Here is a 25011-nt window from a genome sequence, read left to right as displayed (position 1 = left end):
CATATCAGGGAGAACATGATATTGCTATGTCTTGTTACTAGTGATGTTGAACTTTGTCACTTGGTTAAAGTGGTGCCTGTTGGGTTTCTCCACTGTTAAGTTATAATTTTTCCCTTTGTAATAAGTATACAAAAGGAGATAATTTGAGAATATATAAATATCTTTTTCTTCTCAAAATCTCACCCTTTTTGTAGCCATCAGTAGATCTTGTCTGCTACAATAACTGTGGTACTTCAATGATGATTTCTATCCTCTATTCCTTCTACACATACACATTGAAATTCTTTTATAAGAAAGACCCATCTCCTCTCCTCCATTTATTACTTTATTCATCCATTTATTCATTTATCCATGCACAGGCACATGGGTGTTTATCTTATTCTTTGGAGTAGAATGCAATGTTCTATTGTTATTTATTTTCTTGCTCACATTGCTGAAGCACTGGCCTCCGGGAGTCCCTTCCGGGTGGCTCCTGTGCCCTGCACAAAGCCTCTGTCTTCTGAGTTCCTCAGTGCTTTCTGGCACAAAATGCTCCAGCCTCTTTGTGTCTTTTTCCTGCCCCAGCACTGAATCAGCCACGTCTCTGGAGATTAGAGTTTTAAACATTATCCAATTACATTCTAGAAACACCACTCTGGCGGCAGCAGTGTGGAGACTGATGGGGGCTGAGCAGGGAGGCAGACGGACCAGTGAGAGGTCCTGCCACAAGTCAGAACTGATGGAAGCTGGCACTTGAGCATGGGCAGGGCCAGTGGCAATGGTGAAGAGGAGACAGATTCCAGAGATGTGAGAGGTAGAAACGAGAGGCATGGGCATCAATTAGATGCTGAGAGTGAGGGAGGTGGTGGTATCTCTGTTGCCTCCTAGATTTCTCCTGGGGAGTCTGGTAGTATATTAACCCACAAAGTCAATGGAGGACAGCCCACTGGCGGGGGAAGGGAGCTAGGCTGACTGGGTTTAAGGTGGCCATGTAGCGGGCTTGGTATCAGCGGGTGTGGAGCTCAGGAGAGAGGTCAAGGCAGTAGCATCTCTGGGGTGGATGAGATCACCATGGGAGAGTGCAGGGTGAGGATGGAATCTTATGCCTAATCAAGGAATAGGAACAGATGAGGAGGAGAGCTAGAAAAGCAAGCTGTGGGCAACATGGGACAAAAGGTGCCATAGAAGCCTTGGGAGACTGAGTATCAACAAAACGTATTAACAAAAAGATCTAACAGTGATAAATACAGCAGACAGGTCAAGATAAATACGTTTTCACTTGATTTGGCAATTATACATAGCAATTTTTTAAAGAACAGTTTTAATGGAGTCGTAAGACATAAGCCTAACTGCAGATTGAACAAAAACCAGGAACCGAGACTGTGCACAAGATAGAGATATTATTCTTTCAAGAAGCCTGGCTGCAAGCTCTGGGAAATTATGCACTTGTTAGAAGAGGATGTTTGCTTTTTTCTTTTTTTTCCAATATAAGTAGAGAGTTTATCTGGCCACATTTGAGGGCTGCAACCCAGGAACACCGATTCCAGTTGCCCTGAATGAATCTATGCTTCCTCTGTTTGCTTTTAACAGATGCGTTTGTTCAACATTTGCACATCTCCTACATGCCAGGCATTGGGAAAGATGAGCAGACTTTTCTGCTGGGGCAAAGAATCCAGGAGAGAAGGAAAAAATATAGAGGAGAAGGAAGAGAATAAACAACAGGAGAAAAAGGGTGGAGGAAGAGGAGATGAGAGAGTCAGGGAGGATAGGCCTTGACTATCAATCTTTGCTCTACATAAGACTGGCATATAATTCATCATTAGGTCTAATTAGCGTTTTAAACATGATCTTCAGAGTTACAAGATTTTATGCCCAGATTTTAAAAAATCTAATACTGTAGATGAAAGGGTGACAAATTACAACCTGCTGCCTGTTTAGCCATGGAGATAGAAATGGTTGTTATATTTTTAAAAGGATGTTAAAACAAAAACAAAGAAGAATATGTGACCAAGACCACGGGGCTTGCAAAGCACAAAATTATTTCTGACCCTTCAGAGAAAAAGTCTGCCAATCCCTGCTCTGAATGTTTTTACAATAGCAAACACACAACATTTAAAAATCCAGTCTAACAGAAATGTGAAATAACAATTTTTGAGAAATCATTTCCAAAAGTGATGAAGTAATGCTGATAGATCTTAAAAAATGGTGACAGATCTAAAAAAAAAAAACATAAGTAAGACACACACTGCTAGGGTCTTTATATGATAAGACAGTTTTCCTGGACAGTAACCTGGCTTCATGTAACAAACAACAAATCTGTTTCTATCTTCAGACCTGGGATATAGTCTCCAAAGTAGGTTTACCTGTACTCACAAAAAATACAAAAAGAACCCAAACTCTTTTTCTGATTTGTTTATGGTGTCATGATTCAGAAGGAAAAAACCCTACAAATTAAATGGCAAATGGAATGACATTTCTGAAGCATATAATATGAAACAGTAATATGACATAATAACAGCTATTAAAAATGACAACTATGGGCATTACACTGAGATACGAGACAGATGTAAAATGAATTCAAGTAAAAAGATGAACCGTAAATAATATGTAAATATAGATTTCAACTACTTCAACTGTAACTATACATTAAGTACACTGTTCAGAAATTGAGGGCAACATAAACTAAGCTCCAGTGTAATTTCCCATTTTTTTGTGTGTATAAAATAGATTTTTAAAATGTAAATCCAGTTCATGTAATTTTGAAAGTGAAGCAGTCAATAAAATTTTTCTCTTATAAGACAAGTTTTGAAAATGCATGTTAAAATTTTAAGAGTTCAAAGACGATTAAAATGATGATGCAGCAACTTGTGAAGCCAAGAAATTCTGCTTGAATGAAACAAGCCTGGTTCCTTGTTCTGGTCACACCCTGACCTTTTGGAAAGGTACATAAAAGAAAGGTATTCATGCCACAACCTGTCAAACAGTTCTAGATTTTCTACTTTGGTGTTCTATTTCAGAGGCTATTCAGAGGCTCTTTCTACCTAACCTTAAGACCCCATGCAAATGAGCATCTCAAGAACAAGCCCCTTCACTCTGGGGGGTACTCTTATAAGTCTCCCCTATCTAATTAAAAACAGGCTCATCTTTTTTTTTTTTTTTTTTTTTTTTTTTTTGCTACAGTACACAAGCAGCACTTTAGATACCATAAGAGCTCCATATTTCAGAAGTGAGTTCACGTTTCTACTCACTTTCCATTTTCTCTTGCCCAATGTAGAGAGTTACAAGGAAGATAAAATGTTGTGCCTTTTCGAAGAAAGTAGACCTCCTAAATGAATCCAAAAGGAAGGCAGGAATTCATGTGAATTTATCATTGTCTTTGTACTCGTCCTTTTTGTGTAGTTCAAACCGAGGCATTAAGTGAGTGTTAAGAGACTGCCTCCTTTTTCCTTTTTTAGAAAGCAGATAGTGGGCGTAGGGGAAACAAAAACTACAGCCCCCAACACACCCCTCCAGTTCCCTTTAATAAAAGAGAGGCAGCTCCAGGATGAACTTCCCGTTAGCATCTTTAAGCTCCGTCTGAAAACCACCTTTTTGCTTCTGGCGCCTCCTTAATTTATAATCCACTGCTATAACTTCTCCAAACAACTTGAAGCTGAAAATGCCTTCCAAAATGTTGTCAAGGAAATGAATGCTTCTCAATTAATTCTTTAGTCATGTTGAGACAAAACGCTCTCTCATCGGAGCTACTCTTTCTGAATAAAGAATTCGGTCTCTTCTTCTCTCAGCTTTCTTGGCATCAGAAATTGAAATCGTGGGAGCTGACCATGCCATCTAAAACAGTCCAGAATTAAGACTCTAAACTCTGTTGTAAAATGGTTTATTCTGTCCCTTTGCCCTACCCCACAAACGTATTCAGCTACATACTAAAATGTTATGGCAGAAAGTTCAACTTTACTTGGAAGTAGTATATTCAGCATCCTGAACTCTGACCTTTTACTTTTTTCGGCAGGACAGTCATGCACCATGTAATGACGTTTCAGTCCCTGATGGATAGCATATACAACAGTGGACCCGTAAGATTATCGTGCCGTATTTTTACTGTGGTTTTTCTATGTTTAGATACACAAAATATACTTACTGCTGTGTTAAAACTGCCTACAGTGTTCAGTACAGTCATATGCTGTATAGGTCTGTGGCCTGGGAGCAACAGACTACACCAGATAGTCCAGGCATGTAGTAGGCTATGCCCTCTAGGTTTGTACACTCTGTGATGTTCGAACAGTGACAAAATTGCCCCATGATGTATTTCTCAGAATGTATTGGTGCCATTAAGCAATGCTGACTGTACATACGTATCACAGACAACTCAATTATCTTTTTTTTTTTTTTTTGAGACGGAGTTTCACTCTTGTTGCCCAGGCTAGAATGCAACAGTGCGATCTCGGCTCACTGCAACCTCCGCCTCCCGGGTTCAAACACTTCTCCTGCCTCAGCCTCCCGAGTAGCTGGGATTACAGGCATGTGCCACCACGCCCGGCTAATTTCTTTTTTGTATTTTTAGTAGAGACGGTGTTTCTCCATGTTGGTCAGGCTGGTCTCGAACTCCTGACCTCAGGTGATCCGCCTGCCTTGGCCTCCCAAAGTGCTGGGATTATAGGCGTGAGCCACGGCGACCGGCCAACTCAATTATCTTACATATGAAAGTTCTGCTTACGGACTGAGTGCCCCAGGCCCTGGACATAAAAGATGATGGCTTGAAAATTACCCAGTCCATATGTCTACTGGTTTTCCACACTAAATGAAAGGCAATGATGCACGCCTTGCTGGAGGCACACACCATGAACTAAAGGAGCCTGCTGGAGGGAGTGATTATTTGGCAGAGTTGGAAAAATCTTACAGAGAAAGAGATACTTGAACTGGGCCTTGAAGGATGAATATGAAATTATCTGCCAAGCAAGAGTAGGAAGTCAAGGAAGGCAGAGAGACAAGAAACACATGCAGAAAGCAAAACACATTCACAGACAGGTGAAGTACTCTGCAGAGCTGTCAAGGACTAGAAGAATATAATTAAGGTGTTTAAACAGCAATGTTAACTCAAATTCAACACATCTAAGACAGACTGTTATCTCTGCGACTTTCCCTAGGCAGCCAGGCTCAAAACCTGTTCTCTCTTTTTTCTTCATTCTTAGTTCTCATGTTCAATCAGCATTCAGTTGATTTCCTCCCTAATTCTGGAGACCCACTGCCACCTTGGTGCCTAGGACACTGTCCCAGTGTGCTGCTCTCAATCGGTCTAGTAGCTCCATGTTCATCCCTTCCTGGTCCTGTAGATACACAGCAACTAAATACCTTCTTAAAGTAGGGCTTCAGCATAGTACTAGTCTTTCATGATCACCAACTGATGATAAAGTAAAAATCTAAACCAATAACCCGGCATGCTAGAATATGTCTTACCTTCCTCCCAGCCACTGTTTCTATTCACTACCCTGAACATGTGCCTGATGTTCCTACATTTATCCTTTGTTCTGCCTCAATGGCCCTGCTGTCCCCTTTCACCCACCCTACTCCTACTCATCCTCTCCAAGGCTGTGTTCAAATACCATTTCCTCCATATGTGATCGTCCAAGTAGTTCTTCCCTTCACAATTCCTACAGCTAGAAGTATCTGTATAATTAAAATAGCTTTTGTTCTATACTCTGTTTTTTCACAACTAAGCTGTAAAACTTGAGAGCAGACTCTGTATTTCACTAATCTTTCTACACTGTCCTGACTTTAATGCCCACAGTAAGTGTGATGAACATCATCTGTTGGTGACGATGAAGAAGGCGACAGCATGCCTGGGAGCCATCCTTGGCTGTGAGCCATCCCTGGTCTGCCCTTTTCCTCACCAACATGTCTTGGTGCCAAATGTCTGTAATCCAGCTGCTGTGTCCACCTCCACTGCCAAACCCTGGCCTAGGCCATCCCACTTTCCATCTGAACAACTGCAGTGCCCGCTGAAATGGCCACTGATTCCACTCTTGGCTTTTATAGAGCACACCCAGCAGCAATACATTGGAGTGACTTTAAAACAATGTACAAACAAGATGCTATATTCCTCTTTTAGAATACATCACTGCCCATCCATAGCCCCTGGATTTAGAAAAAGCCTAAATTCTCTATCAGACTCAACTATGCCATAAATTGCATTTTTGTCCCTTTCTTACACCCCACCACCTCCCCAGCCAGCTCCACGCGGCAGCAGAAGTTTCATCTTCTTTGGAAGCAGTCTAAATGCCAGCTCTAACTCAGGGACCACAGGCCTTCCCAGCCTCTCATCTGTGTCGATGCCATCCCACCCTTTCCTCACCACTCCCAGGTATGTGATGCTCTGTTCCCAGAGAGGCCTGACCTGGTCCTGGTGCCACCCCTGGTCCTGGTGCCTCCCCCTGCTCTTCTCGTGCCTAGGCCTCTTCCTTCCTCAGATCTCAGCTTCAATGGCACCACCTCGGAGCAGAGATCCCGTCACCCAGGCCACAGCGGCAGCCATGCCCATCCTCTGTGGACTTCCTTCAGTGCACTCATATGGCTTTGTAATTAGATCTCTTTACCACTCACCTTCCCAGGTAGCCCCCATGGATGCTGGCACCCCATCTAGAAAGGTCAATGAACAAACGAGCATATTAGAGAGGCTTAGCCAAGAACTGATGTTCTCTACTTAAAGAAAGTCGTTTCTGTAAATGTGATTAATTGCGGTAACTACTATAATAGTAAATGGTTAAATCAGCCAATTAAATTCTTTTAGGGCAGACTATCAGAAGTGTCTACTCTGATAAACACAGCAAATCTATTCTCTGCTCATTTTTGAGATTCTGAAACTACCCATAACACAGGGATGTTCTAAAAAAAAAATAAGTGCAATCGAACATAATCTTTAAATCTTTAGTTTTATGTTTATTTCCTTCTCCGGCCCCACAGAGATAGAAAAATAAATAGACTGACATAGGTCTCCACATACTGTGTTAGTTTTGATACTCTTTGTGGGAGATCACTGAATACATGCTCCAGTGGCAGGCAGTACAAGAGGATGGAATCCCGGAAGGCGCAATCCTCTGTAAGTGACTGAAATGGAGGCTCCAGGAGGGCAGTGGCCTTGCCAGTTGGTTGCTGCTATCTTGCTAGTACACAGCCACTGCTGAGATGTCTCCAGTTATCTCCTCTGCATGTGTTGAACTACTACACCTGTAATCAACTCCCTAAACAACACCCTAATTATATATAAGGCCCCTTTACTGTGAAGAAACAATGCACAGTATATCTCAGTAACCTTAGACAATGCTAATTCTTGAACTGTAATCTACTGTTGGTAAACACATCCCCACAGCATATGGGTTAAGGCACTGATGACATTTCTTAAGGATGTCCCAAGACCTGTGATGACGGTGAATATTTTCATAACCCCTTTTCTAATCACTATGAAAGAAGCCTGTAAATAAAGGAAATGGTAACTTATTTTGCTCACGCCCCCCACTCAGCGGGTGATAAAAATGAGATGTCCATTCCTTTCCTACCAACAGCTGGGGTTACAATTTTTAGGCGGGAAATAAAGTTGATAGCTTTGGTAGCACAAGACAGTAGCTGTTAAGGAGCCCAAGCAGAAGAACAAACCAACCCACCAAAAATCCCGAGAGAAGTCTCTCATCTGTTATAGTAAGTGTCAAATCCCTGTACCAACTTTCATGTAAGGAAGAGAAGCTAGAAGTTGTGGGAAACTATTCCCTTGACTAACCAAATGGAAGACTATATAATTAGCCAATGGGTCCTGCTGGCTTCCAGCTCCATCACTGAAGTAGACTAGGCGCTGTGGCATGGAGAGAAGAATGGCAAACACGAATATCAGGGGCCTTTCTAAGGATTTTCATCGTCCTTCAAAATCCCACTGTCCTTAAACTTCTGGCTTCACTTCTAGCAAATGTTCTCTGTGGGTCAGAAGACTCATATCAAACTCACAGCCTAAATGTGAGGTTTCAGTATGAAGTGTCTTACAATTCAGGGACTGATCAATATAAACAATTTAAGTAACAAAAGTGCAAATATTTTGAGCTCAGTAATTAAACAATTTAATATTATTCAGAGGTGTAGGCAGTTGTTACTGATGAATGCTAATATGACCATAAAACTACGTTTCAAAATATATCTACTCATATTAATATGTTACCATAAAAATCACAAGCATCAAATGGTCTTTAAAATTGTTCTTAAAAACAGAAACACTTTGTAGTTGAGAGAACCACAAAGTATCTACGAGCAAAAATATACATTTAAGTTTCTTTTTTTTTTTTTTTTGAGACGGAGTCTCACGCTGTTGCCCAGGCTGGAGTGCAGTGGCGCGATCTCGGCTCACTGCAAGCTCCGCCTCCTTCCGCCTCCTCGGTTCACGCCATTCTCCTGCCTCAGCCTCCTGAGTAGCTGGGACTACAGGCGCCCGCCACCGCGCCCGGCTAATTTTTTGTATTTTTAGTAGAGACGGGGTTTCACTGTGGTCTCGATCTCCTGACCTTGTGATCCGCCCGCCTCGGCCTCCCAAAGTGCTGGGATTACAGGCTTGAGCCACCGCGCCCGGCCTTACATTTAAGTTTCTATAAAAACTCAACTTCAAAAAAACCCCAAAGATATTTAATTGGTCTATATTCCATTATTCAACAGTCACCTTTTAAAAACTAGTCCTCCCATCTTCCATTTATGATATGCATTGGCATATCTAGGGCTTTACTGGCAGAAAGCCCTCTAGGCTTTACTCTACTGAAATGGAGGGCAGTGGCCTTGCCAGTTGGTTGCCATCATCTTGCTGGTACCTACCCGCTGCTGAGATGTCTTATCTCCTGTGTATGTGGTGAACACTGGAGATAACTAACAAAACATTTCGCCAATATCTTATTTTCCCTAAGTATCCCATTTTTCTAATTTATTTGAACAGAGGAAAAGTCCAAATCCCTTCACTATAATAGCAAATGGCAAAGCACTACGTATTTCTATTTCGCAGTATTTCTGTAACAATTTTATGAGAAATTAGGGCATTCACCATTTATTCCCAGAGAGAAATGGATGCAGCAAACATCTGACCATCATTCTATGGCTAAGTCACTCTCTGGCCCTAAGTACTTAGGAAGATGATTTAACTCTGCTTTTCCGAGCACCAGGATCAGGAACTCTGGCAGAGTGTCCAGGCATCTAGATGCACATAGAATCTTTATGCTCCACAGAGCCAGAGCTGCCACCTTTACCTGAGCCTTTGATTTTCTTCCTTCTTTGGATTCATTGTGGCTTAGGAGGCAGAGAACCCACGGGAAGCACTCAAATGCAAGGTCGCAACCATAGTCTGCCACTTGTCACACCCCACACCCCCGCATCTCCACCCTTAATCCAGAATTCAAACTCACAAATCATTCATTTATATTACAGCTTTAGTACACAAAATGATAGTCTTGTATCTTTCAGAAGGATGATGCAACCCTGTGAAGAACTTACTGCATGGCACTCATAGGCCAAAGGAACCCTTATTTGTCCTAATTATGTTTTCTTTACAAATTATAAATAGATTTTAAGTCCCACTTTGATATCATAAGAACTCGTTAACACTTTAAACAATGGATAAGGCGGTTTTATAAACTGGATGCTTAGTCTATATCATCCAAATATAAATCCTAAGGAACCAGAATTTCTTTTTTTTTTTTTTTTTGAGACGGAGTCTCGCTCTGCCGCCCAGGCTGGAGTGCAGTGGCCGGATCTCAGCTCACTGCAAGCTCCGCCTCCCGGGTTCACGCCATTCTCCTGCCTCAGCCTCCCCAGTAGCTGGGACTACAGGCGCCCGTCACCTCGCCCGGCTAGTTTTTTGTATTTTTTAGTAGAGACGGGGTTTCACCGTGTCAGCCAGGATGGTCTCGATCTCCTGACCTCGTGATCCGCCCGCCTCGGCCTCCCAAAGTGCTAGGATTACAGGCTTGAGCCACCACGCCCGGCCAGGAACCAGAATTTCTATGTGGAAGAGCATTTTACTTCAATCCTAAATTATATAACAAAAACTAATTTAAGAACATTGAAGGAGACGTCACAGGAGAAAATGCAAACTATAATAAGAGGCAGAAGTAAAAACAGTATAGGTAAACGAGTGAGGACTTACCCACTAGAGAAATTAACCAGAGCTAGGTTTACTTCTATTACATTACTATTACTCACAGTAACAATCCTCGGGAAAGTTCTATGATAAATCTGAACACCCCACACTTCCCTTTATGCTAGAGTCATTAGTCTAACAAGAATTTTATTGATTTGTTTCATCATTTGAAACCTTCCAAAAACCTCCCAGAATTAGAACATCTACTACTACCAATAGTGACAACCACTGTGTTATATAAAATAAACAAACATCTTTAAACTGACATGAGTAATCTGTGTTAAACTGAAATTTACAAGTGCTCAGTTTCCTTAGAAGCCTGGATAAAATATGTCTTTGATCTTCTGAAACTGAACATAGTTATTATCACTTTTGAAAAACTCAGTAAGAATAGGGTTTAATCAAACACGGTTGTGATTACAAAAAAGAAAAAAGGCAAAAAAGAAAAGGAAAATCATTGAGAACCATTTAACTATCAAGACCTTCTGGACAAATTTCATCTTCTGAGTAGTTGTTAGGAATGCCTTATAATAAGTAGATAAAAACGAAGTCTAGATCCCTTAAAAGAGACTCAGGCCCAGCTTATTTTCCATCACCATAAGAGTACAAGAAATAGGTAATGTCAATTTGATTTTAAGAGGGCTCAGGATTTGAAAAGAGACTCAGAAATTGGAGCTTCTAACCCCTGAGCACTAAGAAACTTCACAGGCTACAATCACTATTCAAGATCCTTATGACAATCATTCGGGAGCTGCTATGGAAGACTATCAACTCGAAGCACAAGCGGAGAAAAGATTATGAAAATATTGTAAAGTAAGCAAAACATTATTAACTGAGCATTACTGCGAAATCACTTTGCTTCACAGCCAGACTTTCATTACCAGGGAACGCTTAGTAGATGCTGCTGCCTCGGTAGTGTATTTTCAGCATTAACAGGGAAGCAAAGAATCTAAAAAGAGGCTGTGCAGTTATTCATATAAATTAATCAAGAAAAGTAAACTGGGAATGAAAAGCAGCCTCTGCACACACCACATAGTACTCATGGACTTTAGTGCCCATGTGACATTAAACTACAGTGTATGTTTCAGATATTCAAAATAATAATAATAATAATGTCCATGTTACTATGAAACTTGGACCTCCTACAGAGATCATATTGGTTTCCTTAAGTAGTTTCATCAGCATCATCTATGAGTCAAACTTCATATTTAAATGGCAAAACAGGCTCATCAATAATTAAGCCTTGGAACATACCCAGATTAACAGCATAAAACAAATGCTTGTTGCGATACAACTCTACAGGCCTGGATTTATACAACGGAATATCCAATAAAGTTCTATATGACAGGGGAAGAGAAATGCTTTAACATTAACATAAAACAAAACTTTAAATGATACAATAAAGCTATAAAAACAGAAACAGGTCCTCCTCCTCACAACACATACACGAGAGGCAAAACAAAAATAGCACAGAGCTACATAACTTAGACTTAAAGGGGATTTGCTGTCCATGTAGCCCAACTACCTCAATTGACAGATAAGGAAGCTAGAGCCCAGAAAATTTGCTCACGATGACCTAGGCTGGATTTGAGGCCCAACGTCTCACTCTATCCTCACTAGACCTCAAAAAATAAGAGGGGGAAAAAAAGCCATTTACATTCTTAGCTGACTCATCATAGGATCTAAAAATCTTAGGAATCTTTTTTTCTTTTTCTCTCCAGGACTGAAAGCTAAACAAACTTTTGTTGCAATAGGTTTCAAGAAAACCCTAAATTTTACAAGTGACCACAGGACTGGGAACCTGTACAGAGCCACCACAATGTCATAGCAGTACACTTTCAAATCCTTTTCACACACATTACTCCCCAAGAACCACAGCTCTGGAGAGAAATGGGTCTGAACTTTGCATCAGATCAATGGGACTGTGCCAGAATCGGAAGAGCCTCAGACATGAAGCAGAGCAAACTGTAATACTCAAAAGAAAAATAAATTTCCTGCAAGCGCCAGGGAGCTTTCCCCGGAAGGTCTCAGAGTTGCTGAGAAAGGAAAGACTCTGTGGGTGCTTATGACTACGAATTCAGTTTTGCCATTCTTATAAGGTTGTTAGCTACTTTTTTTTTTTTTTAACCTAAGAGACAGGGTCTCACTCTGTCGCCCAGACACGCTGCAGTGCAGTGGCAGTCATAACTCACTGCATCCTGGAACTCCTGGGGTCAAGGGATCCTCCTGCCTTAGCCTCCCAAAGTGCTGTAATTACAGCCATGAGCCACTGTGCCCAGCCTGTCAACTACTTTTGGTTTAGTTTCCCCAACAAACCAAAGAGAAAATCTCACCCAGGAACCAAAAGGAGGAAAAGCTTTGGGAAAGGAGCATGCTGGGAAAGGGGCATGCATGCCATTTACTGAGCTGAGGGACCCCAGGAGGTCCTGCCTCCTTCCTGGAGCAGCTGCACCCTAGGGCTGCATGACACATGCTCTCTACATAACCTGGGAATGCCAGTCCTCTGTGAGCTGATCATGAGGGTGTGCTGCCAAAGTTGAGTTTTCTGGGTTTTTCCTTTTATATTTAAAATCTTTCTAATATGGTATGATTGTTGAGGGAGTCAGCAGGAAAAACAAAAGCTAGATCAAAGATAAAGTAGAGTAAAAGATTAAACCAGTAAGTCAAAAGACTTTTCCATATTAAGTAGATAGTATGCCAAACAAAGTTACTTTAATTCCCAGTGTGACAGAGTTGGACTGGCTCCCTTCGTTGGGCACATAGTAAGCAACAGATAATACTGCTCCTATTTTTTTTATGTATATGATTTATTACTGTACACACTGGGTCTATGTTGCCCAGGCTAGTCTGGAACTCCTGGCCTCAAATGATCCTCCCACCTCCACCTCTCATAATGCTAGGATTACAGGTGTGAGCTACCATGCCAGGTCATAACATTGCTTCTAAACCATAGAATCACACCAGCACTTATGTCAGTTACCAACACTAGGCCAAACACAGACATTAAACAAAATCAGAATTTCATAAAACTTCAGAGATCACCGAACTTTTGAACATCCAATTCACAGATTAATGACATCACAGATCTAAATGCTTAAGTTTCAAAAGGGAAAGATAAGAAACATCAAGTTCTAGAATACATATATACATTTTGTTTCAATATAATTCTCTAAAGGGCTATTCAAACAAAACAAATACATTATAAAAGCCTAATATTACTGGTATTAAAATTACCAGTAAAAATAAAAAATTAACAAATTTATTTCTAGTCAGTAATACAGATTCATCAAATTACTTTGAAACAGCTTTGAAATTGGTAATTTTTTAAAAATCTCAAGACATTCTATCACTTCAAAAGCCAAATAAACTTTAAGCAATTAATCTGTCACTGATGAAACACGTATTGACTGATTCATGTTTACCTACAAAATGCAAAAAAAAAATCTGCCTTGCCTTTAAAGATGGTTGAAAATGGAAACCAAAATGAGACAGTATATAAAAGTGCTTGATAAGCATTTTAATTATAAGATACTGTAAGCCAGCTAACAGAGTTTACACAGAGAGAACAGTGAAATACAAGTGATGCTCTAACTTGGTAGGGTAAGAGTAGTTAGAAGGCTAGGTGCAATTAATTCGGAGTCTAATCCTAGTTCAACCATTAAGTACTAATAACCTCATAACACAAGTCACTAAAGTCCACTGAGCCCCTATTTTCTTATTTAGAAAGTGAAAGAACTGGACTAGAGATACTTCCTAATTCAATGGGTACTACCTTTGAAAACCTGGGAACAGACCTATGATATGTCAAAACACTATTACATATTTCTTCACAGGTGGGTCAGTGATTAAATGAGAAGACTCATTTTTATCCCTCACTCATCAGATTAGTGAGCTGAAGCCTTGTCATCTACCAGCAACTCACAGCTAACATGAGTAAAAGCTGGAAGCACAAAGCTGGTCTTCAAACTCTGAACCCAGTGCGTTTCTCAATTAGGTATAACTCAGTGTCTATCTACTATGAAAATGTAATGGAGTCAATTTGCTAATGTCCGAATTTGCTGTGGTAGAAAGAAAGGCAGTCATTCATTCAATACATTAACTGATAGGCACTGTTCTTTCTGGGTGCAAAGAGTAAAGCAGTGGATAAAAGAAAACACCGCCGGGTGCCATGGCTCACGCCTGTAATCCCAGCACTTTGGAAGGCCGAGGAGGGCAGATCACGAGGTCAGGAGTTCGAGACCAGACTGGCCAACATTGTAAAACCCCGTCTCTACTAAAAATACAAAAATTATCCGGGCGTGGTAGTGGGTGTTTATAATCCCAGCTACTTGGGAGGCTGAGGCAGGAGAATCGCGTGAAACTGGAAGGCGGAGGTTGCAGTGAGCCGAGATCACACCACTGCACTCCAGCCTGGGCGAAAGAATGAAACGCCGTTTCAAAAAACAAAACAAAACACCACGACCTCATAGAGCTCACACTGTGGTTGGGAAAGACCATCAACGTAAATGTGTAAAATACGGGGTACATCATAGTGGTAAGTGCTACGGAGAAAAATGAACAAGGATAGCAAGCAAGGACAAGGCGATTTGCAATGTACTTCTTTTAAGCCAAACGGATGCCATTTAAAGAACTGTAACAATAACGCATCTAAAGTAGTTTTCTTCAGCATTTTCCCAAACAGGGAAGATGGTCTGCTGATTCCAATTTGAGATTGGTTGCTCAAACCTCTGAACTGCCAGCTAGAAGCTGTCTGTCACATTAGCAATCCCAATTCTGTACTAACGATGATACCTCAGCCCCCACTCCCGCCCCCCCACCACTCCACACCCCTCACGGCCAAAGAGCGCAAATGGATTTATAAAACAAATCCAGGAGAAACCACAAGTTACAAGAGCGCTTGAACTGCTTCTAAGTTAGCACAAATGTCTCCCCAGTTCAAAGGTTAAAGTGCAGCGTTTGTGGTGGTTTTGCTGGGACAAAGCGCTAAGAATACACATCATTTTGCTTTTTCTGACCTGTCAATTGTAGTGATATTCTCTACCATTAGCCTATATTTAACCAGCTTACTGGGCAGTTTCTCCAGTTTTTAGCATTCCCCCCTTCCCTTTTATTAAAACAGCAACCTAGTTTGCAAGAAGGTTGCTAAAAGAAAAGATAGCCTTCTGCAAGATCTGATATACTTGTATAAGCACTGTCTTATCAACCTTTTAATTAACCTGGTTAGTTGAATTGGCAAATCAGGTTAAGTTTTGCTTTACTAAAGTATTAAAATGCCCTTAGTCGCAAGGCTCTCACGGTCCTCGGGTTGTAACAGCATCCTGAGAATTCGCCACAGTTTACTTCAACGTGTAACTCTTCTTTTAAACAGTTACCAGAAAGGAGCGGAAAAGACACGTTTGGCAAGGAGAAGAATTTCGCCCGGGGGATCTGACTACCAACCCAAGGAGAACTTCGAGAGGGTTTTCTCTGCCAGCACCCCGCGAGGCGCTGTCGGTCCGGCCTCCCAGCGGGCAGGGCGCTCCTGGCCGGGTTGGCGGCGCCGGCCCAGCCCCCGAGCGTGAATTCGGAGGCGACCGGCCGGCGAACTTCAGCTGGGACCGCGGGCCCGGCCAGGGCGAGGGGGCGACTCTTCCCCAGGGCGGCCTCGCCCAGCCCGCAGGTGCGGGTCCCGGCCGGCCCAGGACGGGATCCGGGGGCTTCCGGGTCTCCGAGGCCGGGCGCCCGCTGGCGCATTGGGAACCGGGAGGGACAGGGCGGGGGATCGCGGCCTGGGTCCGGGGACAACTCCGAGGGGCGCGGGGGTCCCATGGGGAGCGCGGGCCCGGAAGGCACAGAGGCCGCCCGGGGGACGCGGTCAGCGGAGCCGGGTTCCGGCGCGTGCCGGGAGGGAAGCCACGCCAACGGTGACGCGGGGACCCCTGCGCCGGGGACAGGAGACAGGGTCTGGGGGCCACGCCCGGCCCGGCCGCCCCGCCTCCGGCTCCGGGCAGCAACGCCGCACCCGCCCGCCCGCCGCGGCCCCCTCCCCACCTGATATAGGGACTGGCCGCCGCCAGGATGTTCTTCTGCACCGGGATCTCCTCCCCGTCGAGGACCAGGTGCGCGTCGCAGAAGCGGGACTCCTCACGGAAAGAGCTGAGCGCTCGCAGCAGACGCGCGGCGTGCTGAGGGTCAGACACGGCACTGCCCTCAGCCATCGCGGCGCCCGCTCCTCTGCCAGCGGGTCCGGCTCCCGACACCGCCCGGCCGGACCACTCGAGCCGCCGAGTCCCGCGCGCGCGCCCGCCCGGCCCGGCTCTCCGCGCTCTGAACAGAAGCTGGAGCCCCCGGAACGCGCCTGTGCCATCCGCGGCGCGCTGAGCCGGCGCCTTTAAGAAGCCGCGTCATGAAGTCATTTCTCCGCGACGCCCCCGCACCGTCGCTCCCCGCCCTCTCTCCCCTGCCGCTGGAGGCAGCCAATCAGAAGCCTCCTTCCTCCGCCCGCGTGACCAGCTCCGCCTGGGTGCAGCGGAAGGTGTAGAAGGATGAGGTAGGTCCCTGCGGCGGTGGAGGGATGTGCGGGCGGGCTAGGATTCTGTGGTTGAGCCTGCGGCCTCTGGGGCCGCGAGTTTGAATCCTGGTTGCAGCTCTTCCACTTACTAGCTGTGTGGCCATGGATAAGGTGCCCATCCTCAGTTTCTCCGTCTGCAAAATGAAAACGACTTTTTAGTGGTGTTGTGGACCCATGAGATGACGCATGGAAGCAAGGGTGCAGTCGCTGTAGCTTGCTTTATTTATGAGAGAAAAGGAGCTGCCCAGGTGAGAGCACAAAGACCCGAGAAAACAGACCCAGAAAAGATGGTTTTGGTTGCGGGCTAGGAAGGAGACGTGGCAGATGAAGCTGGAGAAGTCCGAAGGAGTCCTTAAGTTTTGTAGGGCCTCCTTGGTGTGGGAAGGAGGTTAGTTTCTGCAGGGGTGAAGAACCATGCAAGGGTATTTAGCAGAGGGTTTTGTGCAGATCACTCAGCTCCTGCGTGGAGAATAAGGCGGGGATGAATGTGCTAAAGGCGATCGATGTTTAGGTATTGCAGGACTTAAGAGAAGGGAATGGGCACCTGGATGAAAGGGTGATGGGAGGTGGACAATGGTGGATTGTTTTAAAAGAAATTATGAGGGAGAGGGAGTCAAGGATAAATATTCTGGTTGAGTAACTGCATGCATGTTTGTACCTTTCAGGGAGAGCTAGGAAATGCTGAAGGGGTGGGCAGTAGAGAAGCAGATGTTTAGATTCAGACAGGCTCCCAACCCAGTGAAGATCAAAGCTGTGACAGAAAGGATCTCTGGGCCAGCTCAGCTGGCAGGCCAAGCCCCACAGTATCTGAAGTTTCCCTGGAGGCTGCTCGGGGCACATGGGAGTGTGGAATGTAGCTACCATTTTGTGCAAACGTTAGGTACTCCATAAGCCTCTAAAAAATTAGCAATTTTATGAGGACTTCGGACCAGAAGAATGTGGCCAGCATTCCAGTCAAGACAGGATAGGATTTTCACTGAAGCAGCCCAGTCTTTTCCTTCAACCAACTGAGAGGCTCCAATAAAGTCTTGGGTATTTACCCAGACCAGCCAAGGCTTTGGAGTCACTGGCAGGAATCTGGGTATCTAACTGTTTTCAGAGCAGAAGAATAGGTGGGAAGGGAACGGCTGTGGAAGACACATGCATTTCCACTTCCTTCTGTAAATGCAGCTCAGTATTCCCGGATGCAATGATGTCTAGGATTTGCTTCAAAACACAACAAAGGGATGGGGAAGCGGATGGGAGTGTAGATGAGTCAAAAGTGGCCACAAGTTACTAATTGTTAAAGCCACGTAATGGGGATGTGGAGATTCGTCGTACTGTCTCTATATTTTTGTGGATGTTTAATGGGGATGTGGAGATTCATTGTACTGTTTCTATATTTTTGTGGATGTTTAAAAATATTTTCTTTTTCTTTTTTTTTTTTTGAGATGGAGTCTCGCTCTATTGCCCAGGCTGGAGTGCAGTGGCACAATCTCTGTTCACTGCAACCTCCGCCTCCCGGGTTCAAGTGATTCTCCTGCCTCAGCCTCCCAAGTAGCTGGGACTACAGGCGTGTGCCACCATGCCTGACTAATTTTTGTATTTTCAGTAGAGATGGGCTTTTACCATGTTGGCCAGGCTGGTCTTGAACTCCTGAGCTTGTGATCTGCTTGCCTCGGTCTCGGCCACCCAAAGTGCCGGAATTACAGGTGTGAGCCACGACACCCGGCCAAAAAATATATTTAAAAAGGTAAGAAACACACAAGACAAGCAGCTCGGACTTATCTTCTCCATGATACCTGCCCAGGAATGTCAGCTGCCCTGGGAGTCCTGCAATACCTCCCAGGGCAGCTGACATTCCTTTCTCCAAGCAGTTGCTGTATTTTGAACATTGCTCCAGCAAGAAACTTATTGTAATGGGTTTATTTATCCATGTCACCTGCTATATTATGTTTATCGTGGCTCAGCATGATTTCCAGGTGCCAAGCACAGTACTTGGTGTGTAACAGTGCTAACTCAATGTTGGATGGATGGAGGGATTAAAAAAAAAAGAAAAACACCTAAATACCAGACACTTAATAAATGTTTCTTGGGAGGCCAAGGTGGGCAGATCACAAGGTCAGAAGTTCAAGACCAGCCTGGCCAACACAGAAAAACCTCATCTCTCCTAAAAATACAAAATTAGCCAGGCGTGGTGGCGGGCACCTGTAATGCCAGCTGCTCAGGAGGCTGGGGCAGGAGAATCGCTTAAGCCTGGGAGGCAGAGGTTGCAGTGAGCTGATACCGCGACATTCCACTCCAGCCTGGGAGACAGAGCAAGACTCTGTCTCAAAAAAATAAAAAATAAAATAAATAAATGTTTTCTGAACTGTATTCTCTGTTGCTTCATAGTTAATTTGTGTTTGCCATTTTTAAGATAAAAAACCAAGGAGAGTTCTCTACACAATGTAGATATTTGATAAGTACTTATTAATTGCTTGGTGTGCTAGTCTATTCTTTAAATAACAGAGGTTCCAAAACAAAGAGCTTCAGTAATAGGATCACAGTCAGGTAACCAATTATCCGAGTAGGAAGGTTGCCTTAGTTGAAGTAACTGGAGGTGAATGGGGATTTGTCAGGCAGGCTCTTCCAGGTAGAGGTGAACCTCCCCTGTTGTTTTGACAGAAGGAGGAAATGGAATGACCATCAAGAGAAAGGTAGTTGCTGGCTTGAAAGGATCATCTGTGCAACAGGCAGCTAATCAGAAGAAGACCTTATAAATACTTTTGATACCACCCACACTGTTCCTATTATTCCCCGCCACTCCATCGGCCTAGTGAACTCTTCCTCATCCTTCAAAACCCAGCTTAAACATGACCTTCAGGAAATCTTCAGCTGGCTTCCCAGGACAGAGTGGGTCTGTCCTCTGCATGCTCCTGCTGCTGTGCTGTACTCACCACACTCTACTGTAATTTACTGGTTTATAAGTCAGTTCCGCTGCTGGGTTGTGAGCTCCTCCAAGGCAGGAGCTTGGCCATATCTACCTATGCTCCCAGGACTTACACAGTGCCTGATGTGTAGGAGGTACCCCCTGAATGTTTAATATAATTAGAAGGAGCATATCAGGTAAATTATCAAAGCAACCTATGGGATGCAGGATGTCAGACAATAGGGGTAGGTGGGCTTATGGGAGCTGAAGAGCACATGCGCCTCACCTTTAGTTGATTGCTCTGTGCGATAGGGGCCCAGTGGTGGTGGATCTAACAACTTTTTAAGAGATTCTGAAAATTCAGACTGACTTGAATATTCCAGATTTTCAACATTAGCAACTAATTCCATTTGGGGGAAAAAATGTAGCATGGGTCTGCAGATAAGATCTGGCTATAATTCATGTTCAGAGGTAATCAGGAAACGATTAGTTGACTGAAAATGTAGTTGACAATCAGATGGATGCTAGGTTGCCAATAAAACGTGTTGAGTGGAATTCACATGCCCCAGAAAGCTCGTCCTGGTGCTGTGGGCCAGGAAAAGGGCCCAAGTGTGGGAAGAAGGATTCAGGAGGCAGAGCCTACTCTCTCAGTGCTGCCGGAGCCACTCTTGCTTGAGCTGAAGTACTGTGGACTCTTTTGCAGCCTTTCCTGGTATTGCTCAAACTGAGCCACCCTTGATATTGTGCCTCTCAGAATGATGGATTAAATGTTATTGTTTCCTTGCATTCCATAGGCATCAGATATCAACTGTCATTGTGAAACATATTACAATGTAAGAGATTTGATATTGTCCTAACAGTGTTAGTCTCTGGTGGCTATACTGAGCTCTTCTGGTTTAGAGGTGAAACAACCCAGAGAAAGGATTTATTTATGTATTCATTTTTGGTCTGAAGACCAAAAAGGATGTTTACAAGATATTAACAGTAATAATTCATTCAGCAGCTGTTTTTAAAGCACCTGCTATATGATAACTGCTACAGATACAGTGATGGTGAAAGCACAGTTAGCTCAGTGTTATTTTAGAAGCTTTTACTTTGTGCTTCCTCGATTTATATTTTCTGTACTGATCGTGCATAATTTTTTACAATCATTAAAAAAACAAGAAAGCAATTTCTTTTTGCAAAAAAAGGAAAAAAAGAGCTTTCTTTTGCTTTGAAAAATGAGCCCTCAAAAGAGGAATCCACTTGGGGATTTGGGCTTTTATTTTCTAAAAACTACCTAAAGAGTCCAGTAAGAGAAATAATGCAAAGAAAATATTAACACTGAAAATTCTTTAGCAAATATCAAGTCCAACTGATTGATCTTATTGAAGAGAAAACCAAAGTACAGATGAGCAAATGACTCAGTCTAGGTCATAGGTGTGACCCAGTCAGGACAGAACAGACTGAGGTCTAGATCTTCTGCTTTCCAGCCCTGTAAGCTTTTCCATTACACCAAGTCGACTTGTCATAAACATTCATTTGTTTGAGACAGTCTCTTCTGATTCATTTGAAGGTAGTCTTCAGACATTTTATTGGGTAAATCTTTCATTTGTCCAAATCTATATATAGCTCTTTTCTTTCCAAAAAAAGTCTAGGCTCTTCCAAATTGCTGAGTCAGAGAACATCTCAGTATTTATAATGCTTGAGAGTTGGTTCTATATATTTACACAGTACTCAGAGATGTGTCTCAGAAACCAGTGAACTAATTAAATTGTAATGAAACTCCATGAAGGTAGTAACTGTTCCTATCCAAATTCATCGTGTACCCTACCCCAGCACCCAGTGCAGTGCCTGACACACAGTAGGTGCCCAGTAAATATTTGCTGAAGGAATGAATTCTAATAGAATTGAGATTTTTCTGTGTACAAGGGATTATTTCACATGTTGTTTTTCATATTTCCCCAATGAACTCAAAATGGAAATATTCACCAGCCTGCTTGACATTGCCATTTGAATAATAGAAACCTAGAATTTAACACCTCAGAAAGTAAGCTTCTACTTAAAAAAAATTAGCTGGGTGTGGTGACATCCACCTGTAGTCCCAGCAGGATCGGTTGAGCCCAAGAGGTCGAGGCTGCAGTGAGCCATGATCATGCCACCGCACTGCAGCCTGGGAGACAAAGTGAGGCCCTGTTTCAAAAAACAAACAAAACCAAAAGCTCCTGATTTTACCCCTAAACCTAATCATTTTCCAAGTAAATGGCAGCACCATTCATTTACCTAGGGGCAGAAACTTCGGGTCATTCTTGACCTCTGTCTCTCATACTCTTCATCCACTTCTCCAGTGAATCCTGCAGCTCTTCCTGCAGACTACATTTTTTTCTTTTTCTTTTATTTATTTATTTATTTTTTTGAGATGGAGTCTTGCTCTGTCGCCCAGACTGGAGTGTAGTGGCTTACTGCAACCTCCAACTCTGAGGTTCAAGTGATTCTCCTTCCTCAGGCTCCTGAGTAGCTGGGATTACAGGCGCCCACCACCACACCTGGCTAATTTTTGTATTTTTAGTAGAGATGGCATTTCACTATGTTGGTCAGGCTGGTCTCGAACTCCTGACCTCAGGTGATCCGCCCGCCTCGGCCTCCCAAAGTGGTGGGATTACAGGTGTGAGCCACCATGCCCGGCCCTGCAGACTAACTTCTGAATCCAGCCAGTTCTCCCCACCTCCTCCAAGACCACGCTGATCCAGGTACCATTCAGCTCTCCCGCAACAGCCTCCTAACTGCTCCCCTTGCTTTTTCTCTTGCCCCCTTATGAACTGTTTTCTCCTCCTAAGGTAATCAGATCAAGTCACTTCCCGGTTCAAAGCTCTCCCATGGCTTTCCTTCAAACTTAGGAAAAAAACCCAAAGCCCTTACGGTGGTCTAAAAAGCCCTGCGTGATCTGGCTCCCTCCATGGCCTCCTTTCCTGCCATTCCCCCCTCAGTGTGCACCAACCAAAATGGCCTTCTTTGCTCTTTCTTGAACAAGCCAAGTATATTCCCACCTCAGGGCTTTTGCACCGGCTAATTGCTCAGCCTGGAACTCTCTTTCCTCGGATTCTCATAGCTTGCTCTTTCATTCTTCTTACATCAGAGCTGCCATGTCAGCTCCTCATAAAGGCTTTGGCTCACACTCCTGTATAAATGCCTCCCCTTAACCGGCTTCATCTTTCTTCACTGCGTGTAATCACTACCTAAAATTATATATGTTTATTAGTGTATTATGTATCTCCTCTGATTATAAGGTTTCGTGAGGCCTGGCAAGGATTCTTATTTTATATATCAATGTATTCTTAACCTCTAAAGCAATGCCTGGCATATAGTATGTGCTCGATAAATATTTACTTATTGAATGAATGAATGAATGAATATTTTCCTGGACCTTTTCATCTCTTGCTGCCTAACCTGACATTGCCAACTTGGAGGAAGATGAATTATCAAGAGTGATTCAAAGGACCTGAAATAAAACTTGAAAAGCTTAGAAGTTCACAATATAGCAGCTCTGGGCATAGGTTGCCCTAATAACTTCTTTCAAGCTAGGTCCCATGCAAGAACCTTTATTCTCCCCTGTCAAGGTACACCACTTTGCACTTTTCACCCTTTAAATTTAGTTGTGTATTGTATGTAGTTTATACACCTGAAAGCATATAAGAGGTGCTGGTCTTCTCCCTAGAATTCTAGCCAGGGTACTGCTGGGTGTACGATGAGCTGGATTATTCTGCAGAATTTACATCGCATAAGTAATTTGCCTGTGCCTTAGATTTGTTTAAATATCTGTGAAGTCATTTAAATTCATTTAACTCAAGGGATTTCCTAACAACCTCCCTCTTGGTCTGTTCTCCCTGACTTAGAAGTTGCTTCTTCAATTTCTCCCTCTGTAAAATTGGGGTAATTGTAGCAGTCCTCACAGAGCGGTTATGAGGCTTAAATGAGACGGCAGTGATGAAGTGCTGACAAGAAGATCCAGCCTGTAGCAGGTGTTCAGTGAATGCTAAGAGCTGTTACATGTGTCATTACTGTCACCACCATCATGCCTGACGCCCAGCTCAAAAATGATTAGCTTCTAGTTGACTTTCAAGTCGAAATCTAGTCTCTTCACCTCCCAGTCAGGGCCCACCAGCGATACCGCCTCAAGTTCTGGTCGACAGTCTCACTGCTTGTTTTTCCCTAACATTAATGCTGGGTTTTTGGTGAATTTCATCTATTTTCTAACTCCACCTGATATCTTCATTTTCTACTCCAGGGCTTTAAACATCCCAGTCTACTGCTTTTATTGAAGTTCCTTGCCTTTAATTTATTTTTTTAATGTTTAAATCCATCCTTATGTTTTCTGAAATATGTCAGACCTCTTCTTTAACCAGTAAGTTTTGAAACTAATTAATACTTTAATACATTTAGCTTTTTAAAATGTCTTTATTGAGGTATAACACACAGTAAAGTGCACTAATCTTAAGCGTATGGCTGAATGAATGTTTCCGTGTGAAGTGGAAACATTTCACACATGTGAAATCCCCAGCCACATCAAAATATAGGACATTTCCAGCAACCCAGAGGCTCCCTCAGGCCCGTTTCCAGTCAGTACTATCCAAAAGAAACTGGCCAGGCGTGGTGGCTCACTTCTGTAATCCCAGCACTTTGGGAGGCCGAGGCGGGCGGATCACAAGGTCAGGAGTTCGAGGCCAGCCTGGCCAACATAGTGAAACCCCATCTCTACTAAAATACAAAAAAAATTAGCCAGGCCGGGTGGAGGGTTCCTGTAATCCCAGCTACTTGGGAGGCTGAAGCAGAAGAATCACTTGAAACCAGAAGCCGGAAGGCAGAGGTTTCAGTGAGCCGAGATCGCACCACTGCACTCCAGCCTGGGCAACAAGAGTGAAACTCCATCTCAAAAGAAAAAAAAAGAAAAAGAAAATGCTGTTATGGTTTCTATCACTATTGATTTGTTTTTCCTGTTCTTGAACTTTTGCATTTGGTTTCTTGCACTCAAATATGATGTCTTCAAAATTCTTTCGTTTTGTTGCTTGTAGCATAATAGTTGGTTCTTTATTGCTGTGAGTATATCATTGTGTGACTACTCCACAATATACTTATCCATTTTCCTATTGATGGATAGATAATTATTTCCACTTCAGGGCTATTGTAATAAAGCTGTTATGAACATTAAAAAATATATGGTTGGCACTTTCGGAGGCTGAGGTGGGCAGATCACTTGAGGCCAGGAGTTCGAGACCAGGCTAGCCAACATGGCGTCTCTCCTAAAAATACAAAAATTAGCCATGTGTGGTGGTGGGCATCTGTAATCCCAACTGCTTGGAAGGCTGAGGCAGGAAAAATCCCTTGAACCCGGAAGACAGAGGTTGCAATGAGCCGAGATTGCACCACTGCACTCCAGCCTGGGCAACAGAGCGAGGCTCAATC

General features: G+C 43.4%; 1 protein-coding gene and 1 long non-coding RNA gene across 6 annotated transcripts in view; one reads left to right on the top strand and one right to left on the bottom strand.

Moving 5' to 3' along the window:
- The window catches only part of LOC105491209 (gigaxonin), a 73553-nt gene extending 57224 nt beyond the window's left edge, over nucleotides 1-16329 (bottom strand). For all 4 annotated transcript variants that reach the window (XR_011616609.1, XR_011616610.1, XR_011616611.1 and 1 more), the window contains exon 1: nucleotides 16163-16329. Coding sequence is in view for 1 of the 4 variants with exons in the window: in XM_011757401.2 (XP_011755703.1) it covers nucleotides 16163-16329 (167 nt within the window). In the remaining 3 variants the exon portion in view is untranslated. The remainder of the gene's footprint in view (nucleotides 1-16162) is intronic.
- Nucleotides 16330-16533: 204 nt separating this feature from the next.
- LOC139359926 (uncharacterized) overlaps nucleotides 16534-25011 on the top strand; it is a 56738-nt gene continuing 48260 nt past the window's right edge. For both annotated transcript variants that reach the window (XR_011616613.1, XR_011616612.1), the window contains exon 1: nucleotides 16534-16661. This is a non-coding gene — a long non-coding RNA (uncharacterized lncRNA). The remainder of the gene's footprint in view (nucleotides 16662-25011) is intronic.

The sequence above is a fragment of the Macaca nemestrina genome, chromosome 18 (genome assembly GCF_043159975.1).
Source record: "Macaca nemestrina isolate mMacNem1 chromosome 18, mMacNem.hap1, whole genome shotgun sequence".
Classification (NCBI taxonomy): Eukaryota; Metazoa; Chordata; class Mammalia; order Primates; family Cercopithecidae; genus Macaca; species Macaca nemestrina.
Note: the sequence above shows the minus strand (reverse complement) of the source record. Positions and strands in the feature narration are given on the sequence as shown.